The sequence below is a fragment of the Enhydra lutris genome, unplaced genomic scaffold (genome assembly GCF_002288905.1).
Source record: "Enhydra lutris kenyoni isolate GAN:26980312 unplaced genomic scaffold, ASM228890v2 scaffoldscaffold30, whole genome shotgun sequence".
Lineage (NCBI taxonomy): Eukaryota > Metazoa > Chordata > Mammalia > Carnivora > Mustelidae > Enhydra > Enhydra lutris.
In genome coordinates, this window is record NW_019154114.1 from 8,632,283 (window position 1) to 8,638,327 (window position 6,045).

The 6,045-nt window shown below is 46.1% G+C and overlaps 1 protein-coding gene across 1 annotated transcript in view; it reads left to right on the top strand.

Moving 5' to 3' along the window:
* LOC111152843 (polyamine modulated factor 1 binding protein 1) overlaps positions 1 to 2,189 on the top strand; it is a 45,419-nt gene extending 43,230 nt beyond the window's left edge. The window contains exons 20-22 of the mRNA XM_022511517.1: positions 1,481 to 1,719; positions 1,948 to 1,966; positions 2,162 to 2,189. Of these exons, the coding sequence (XP_022367225.1) occupies positions 1,481 to 1,719; positions 1,948 to 1,966; positions 2,162 to 2,189 (286 nt within the window). The remainder of the gene's footprint in view (positions 1 to 1,480; positions 1,720 to 1,947; positions 1,967 to 2,161) is intronic.
* Positions 2,190 to 6,045: the final 3,856 nt, after the last annotated feature.

Consider the following 6,045-nt stretch of genomic DNA (forward strand, 5'->3'; position numbering starts at 1 on the left):
CCCCAAGAGCTGAGGGTGTCCACATCTCAGCACACCTGGAACCCACTCATCAGCCTCAGGTGGAAAGCTCTGTTCTGAGCTGTGACCATAAGATGGTGGCAGAATTTAAGGAGAGGACAAGATCATTGGAATACAGAAGTCAAGGAACTGCAAGGCTTGGATAGAATGTACAGGATGTTGCTGTTGCGGTAATGCTGACAGGAGTGGACCAGAGAGAGTGGCAGAGAGCCAGGGAATGAGGGCATGGTGAGGACCCCACCTCCAGGCCCAGTGGCATATGGAGTGTGGCAGTGACATGAGGGGCTCCAGGGGTGTCTCAAACACTGGCCAGGTTTATAGAGAGCAAGAGGGCAAAGCACAGGCCCATGGAAGTTCAGAATGAATTCTTTGATTTCCCTCTAGAATAGACCATGAAATTTTTCACTTGGACAAAAGCATTTTCTGGAAGGGATTAGCTAAAAAAAGAAATTGTAAAAAATCTGCAGGTAACAGAGCATTTTAGAAAAACAGAACTTTTTCTTATAGTATGCCAAGTTCGAGGAAGTTCTGTTTCACAAAGAACTCATTCCTGAGTTTGAACCTATTGGAAGAAAAGCCATCTTTTAATAATAATAATGACACAAGTAATATTTATCTGTTACATGTGCGAGGCACTGTTCTGAGTGCTTTATATGTATTAATTTATTTAATCTTTATAAGAATTCATGAGTTCAGTACCATTAAAATTCCCATTTATGGATGAAGAAAGAGAGGAACCCAGAGGCTAAATAACTTGCCCTTGGCCTCATGAATAGTAAATGGCAGAGCCAGAATTCCAACTTGGGGTGTCTGGTTCCAGAGCCCATGGTCACCCACTGCCCTCGACATTGGTTTGGAGAAATATGACCAGTTATGGAGCCCCAAGAGATATGCTAAATTCTTTCACCTTGCCTACATCACTGCCACCATTTCTTCATCCATAGATGGGAACAAGTTACTTACCCAAGCTCTCAACAGAGCTGGGATTCCCTGGGCTCTTAACCTTCTAGCAAAGGGAGGGGAAAGAACTTGCTTTGGCATCAGAACTGGATGAGAGTGTTTCCCAGGCACAGCTGGGCCAGGCACATGGGATTTTTCATGACAGCCTTCCAGCTCTTCAAATCAAATTTCCATCATTTGTCAAACTGGAGCTTTATATGAAGCATAGAAGGCAGATCAGACTCAACTGTCCCCATCTGACAGATATGAAAACCAGCCGTGAGCTGACATGACGCAGTGGCTCAGAAGTACTGGTTTTGGGCCCACCCTGACCCTGCGCCTGGGCTTCTTCCAGGGGATACACATAGGCCTCCATCTCTATGGAACATGAGAGCACCAGCTCTGAAAGGACTTGGATGTCACTGGCCCTCCTTCCTGTGGCACCTTTATCCGCCCTTGATAAAGTGGGGGACAAAGATGCTGCAGCAGACAAAACAACTCCTGTCCTTCCCTCCTTCCCCAGCCACCTCCACAATGTAATGGTCCATCTGCAGCAGGAAAACAAGAAACTGAAGACTGAGATAGAGGAGAAGAAGCTGAAAACCGGGCACCCAAGGCTATACACCAAAGCCCTGGGCCCAAGCAAGACAGAACCCATACAGAAGGGAAAAGTGTGTGCCACCTTGGGCTGGAGGGGTACGACCCAGGACATGAGCCAAAGAATGGATGTCACCAAGTTTGTTGGGATACCCCACTGCTCAGGTATGTCTGCCATTTGTCTTTTGCTACTTACATGATAGTGCCTTTCTTAGTCCCATGGTTCAAAAAAATAGCAACAGCCTGATATTATTTCTTAAGAAGAGATCATTAGATTGGGAATTCAAAGTAGGAACTGGGGGACAGAACTTCTAGCTACTCTGAACCAGAGATCACTCTTTCCTCATTTGTTGAGGGAAGAGGTGAGTGAATTAAGGCTCGTTCTGATCTAAGACTCTTTGATGATAGCCAAGTGCCTCATATCTCAGACCTATCCCTTCCCCTGACCCAGTCCCTTTTGGGAAGTGTGGGGACAAGAGGGAAACAGCCAGAATAAACATCTTCCTCCTATAATGTGTTCTGAAAACCCAACAACACCCTGATCCCCTGTATAGCCTGGATCCATAACTACCTTTTCTGTCACCTATAGACCCCATGTTACCCCAAGGGAAGAAGTCACCCCACAACTGAGCTGACCAGCCGTGAGGCCAGTCCTTGAGGAATCATCTCATTAATTTCTCCTCAAATCAAGATTGTCATTTCCTCCCTGTTCCCTCAGGTTCCTCATATTGCTAGAATCAGCACCTTGCCCTGGGCATCATTTCCACGTACGTTTTTCAGAGGACAGTGATTTTCCACCCCTCTCTCTGGACCTGGATCAGCTCTTACAGGAATGCATCAAGGTCCCTGCCTATTTTGCAAGATGCTAACATTTTATTGAGTTTTGTCCACTTTCTGCAGTGGAGTGAGCACTGGAACCATACTACCATCTCCAGACCCAAATTCTAAAATAAAGACATGAGCATAGCAGTCTCTGTGAGCTCTTGGCGTCTTGCAGACATCTCTGCCCCCTCCAGCCCACAGCAACATGTTCATCCCTGTTTTCTCTGGATTCTAAAAGACATAGTGTCTTTCATATATACAGGAAAGCCATAATTCTCAAAGCAAGTTTCTGGATTATTTGGATTAATTTTTAAACCAACAATAGATAATTAGCTCCCCCTTTATTTTTCCTATGTGCCTGGAATGCAAGAAAAAACCCTTAAAAACCTCAAAAAGGAAAGTAATCCCAAGACCCAAAAGAAAGGCAGAGACAGGAGTGATGCATTTTCTGAACGGAGGAGGGACATAGCTGTCCGCTTTCTTTCTGCCATATTGCATTTCTCCTTTAACAATTTTATTTTTCTCCCCAGCCAGCTCAATACAATTCCATTACAACAAACTCCAAGGACAGCTAAACTATTTTATTGTGGTAGGATTTTGTTAAACTGAATACATGTCTGGAATTTATATTCTTGGTCTGTAGGAAATTAGCTACTAAGGTAAAGTAAGAGAAAGAAATGAAAGAGTTTGTGTCTGGGGGTGGGGGGCACGGGGGAAGTGAAGAAACCCACTAGCTGGTAAAGATTCTTAAATATTCTTGCCTCCCTCCCCAGCCAGACAAAAGCCAAGACATTACATAGCATTTCCCTGCCAGTACTTGGCAAGGGTAAATAAGGAAAGTGCAGCGTGAGGGCAGGAATGATGGGCATCTCTGGTAGTCTCTGCTGCGACAGTTGTTGTCTGATTGCTTGTGCTTATTTTTGACTGTGTATCCCCATCAGGTTTAGAGTAAGGATATATTTTCCAGAGGAAACAAAAAGTGAAGAACCTGGTACTAATGAAATGATGTCCTGCTTCTAGCCTGTGGCCCATTTATTCAAACAAAATTTCAACGTCATTAAAATCCCCAATACAGTCTACTGGGAAAAAAAAGCATTTTGTCCCTATATTTATGAAAATGTATCATATTTACTGGCTGGACAGTAGTAGCTGGATACTTTGAATGTGGTACATTTTTTCAAAGTTATCTTTCACTTCTTGTGGGGTCATTCCACCAGAGCAGGGCAGGTAGTGAGCTATAGGGAGCAAAGGAGCAGCAGAGCTAGAAAAACATGGACATGTCACCTAGCCCTCTGGCCTTGCAAGCCCAGCCGGGGAGATCTGATGGGGTAGAGGGGTTGAACTTAGGGAAATGTAGTTCCTCTAAAGATAAGGCAAAGGCCAGAAAAGCTAACCGTAACTCTTTAAAAAATAATAATAATAACCAAAGGGGTTTCTAAAAAGTAGTATGAATAGCTAATAATAGAAATGGTCTCTGTATGATACAGTAGTGCTGGTTTCATGTCATTATACATTTCCCAAACCCATGGAGTATGTAACATTAGGAGTGAACCCTCACGTAAAGTCTGGGGTCTGTGGGATAATGTGTCAATGTAGCTTCATCGAGTGTGACAAATGAACCGGTCAGGTAGAGGATGTTGTTAGTGGGGAGGCTGTGCTTGTGGCAGGTTGGGGGTAGGGGGTAAATGGGACGTCTCAGTACTTCCTGCTCAACTCTGCTGTGCACCTACAACTGCTCTAAGAAGTAACCAAAGGAAGGAAAGAAAGAGTTACAAAGCTAGGACTAACTTTAGCCAAGGGGATTGTCAGTAAAGTGCGTGCTTTGGCCACCCAGTGGGAAGATGTCACTCAGATTCTGATACCTGGGGCCCAGAGAATCCTTTGCAGCAGATCCTCTTCTGCCCACCGGAGTATAACTTCCTCCCCCAGGCTCAAGAAACCCAGAGCAGACATCAGACACTGCAACCTGCCTAAAGAGAAGGAGGAGCTCTCTGCAACCACCACGGTGCCCCATAAGCACTTGGCTTCTGAGGCTTCTCTACACAGCCCAGCTGAGGAGGAGGCTTCCTGCCATAGATAGGACCTGGCAAGCAAGCTCTGGGGTCCCTAGAATGAGCCCCCATATCAGCCTGAAACCCTCAAATGCTGACATCTTTAATGTGTCTAAAGTGCCATTACCATCCACTAGACATTTAGAGAGAGATGCACATGACTGAGAGCAAGAGGAGGCCCCCATAAAGATGTCCAGTTCAGCGGCCTCACTGTTCCCTCACACCAGGAAGCCTGAAGGCCAGTCTCCAGAGCCCACTTCAGGGCTGTTGTCACAGACATGCTTTTTTTTCTCTGGGGGCAAAAATTGGTTATTATCTGAGGAAGAGTGGTAAGAATCAGAGTATAAAGCTGGAAGGAATTTTAAGGTGGATCTGAATGGAAAAGGTCCATAAATTAAAGAAAACATTAGAGACAGAAGTCCAGAGAGACTCTTGTGCAGAAGTCCCAACGCCAAAGAAGATTCAGGAAGTGCTGCTCGGAGGCAAGGACACTCCCCAAACAGCCTGTGGCACCTGTATGTATTCCTTGTTTTTAAATGAGAAGGCTGGGTTGACCCATGGTTTTCATAACCTCTGGCTTCATTTTTGTGACCTAGGAACTTGAAGGTAAGCTCATGGCCAAGGTCACAGCCTGTTACTAACAAAGCCATATTCACTGGAACCTCAGTTTTTGCCCTGTTCTGTTGCATCCCTAGCCCAAGTCTGTAATGAGATCACATACCCAGCTTGCTTCTTTCCACAGAGCAGGTAGACACGTTCTGCTAGCCCTCCCGATGCCAAGATTAGAAGCCTTCCCAGAGGAGCAGCCAGAAGCCCTCTCCAGTCCAGAGCCATGAAAAGTCAGTTTCTACCTGAATTCCCAATAAAAGCAGTTAGAGGTAAAAAGAATGGAAGTAGAGGTGGTGGCTGGTGCTGGCTGGCGAAGCCAGGCTTCCAAACTCATCCATAAAACTGACTTAAATTTTAAATCTACATCCCAGGGACAATGTGAGAAAAGGAATAGAAGTAATAGTGAGCAGCACGACCCAAAAGGCTGGAGCTGAGTGCGGCTGGCCTGCGTTCAAGGTGCTTCTGAGCCCCAGGCCAAGCCCATCAGTTAGCAGCTCTTCAGCCCCAGCACAGAACCCTGTAACCAGCATGCCTGGCAGAAGCCCCATCCCAGGTGATCAGAAAATAAGGGCCATGGGTGATACAAAAGGCCAAATACCCAAAAAGCCACCTCAGCAGATCAAGGCTGCTTCATAAGAGAAAGGACTAGATGATACAGCAAGGATCATCTTTTATGTGAAAATCAGTAAGTGATGTCTTATACTATTTTTGCCAATACATCATCCTTCCACATGCAGAGCAGGAACTTCTGCCATTCTGAGCAATAGAGCCGCGAACCCTCCCCTGGGGGGCACTGGGCACACGGCTGCTCATCAACTTCCCGCCTGGCCCCTGGCCAGCCTTGCCTTGCCACCAGCCTCGGGAAGAGCAAGGCACCCCCAGAGTTCAACCTGTCCAGGGCCCCAGGCCATTATGCTTCCCTGTAGCCACGTCCCATCTGCCAACCGCCTCAAAGAGGCACACCCAGAGAATAGAAATAAGGCGAGCCGAGGTTTTAGAAGGATCCACT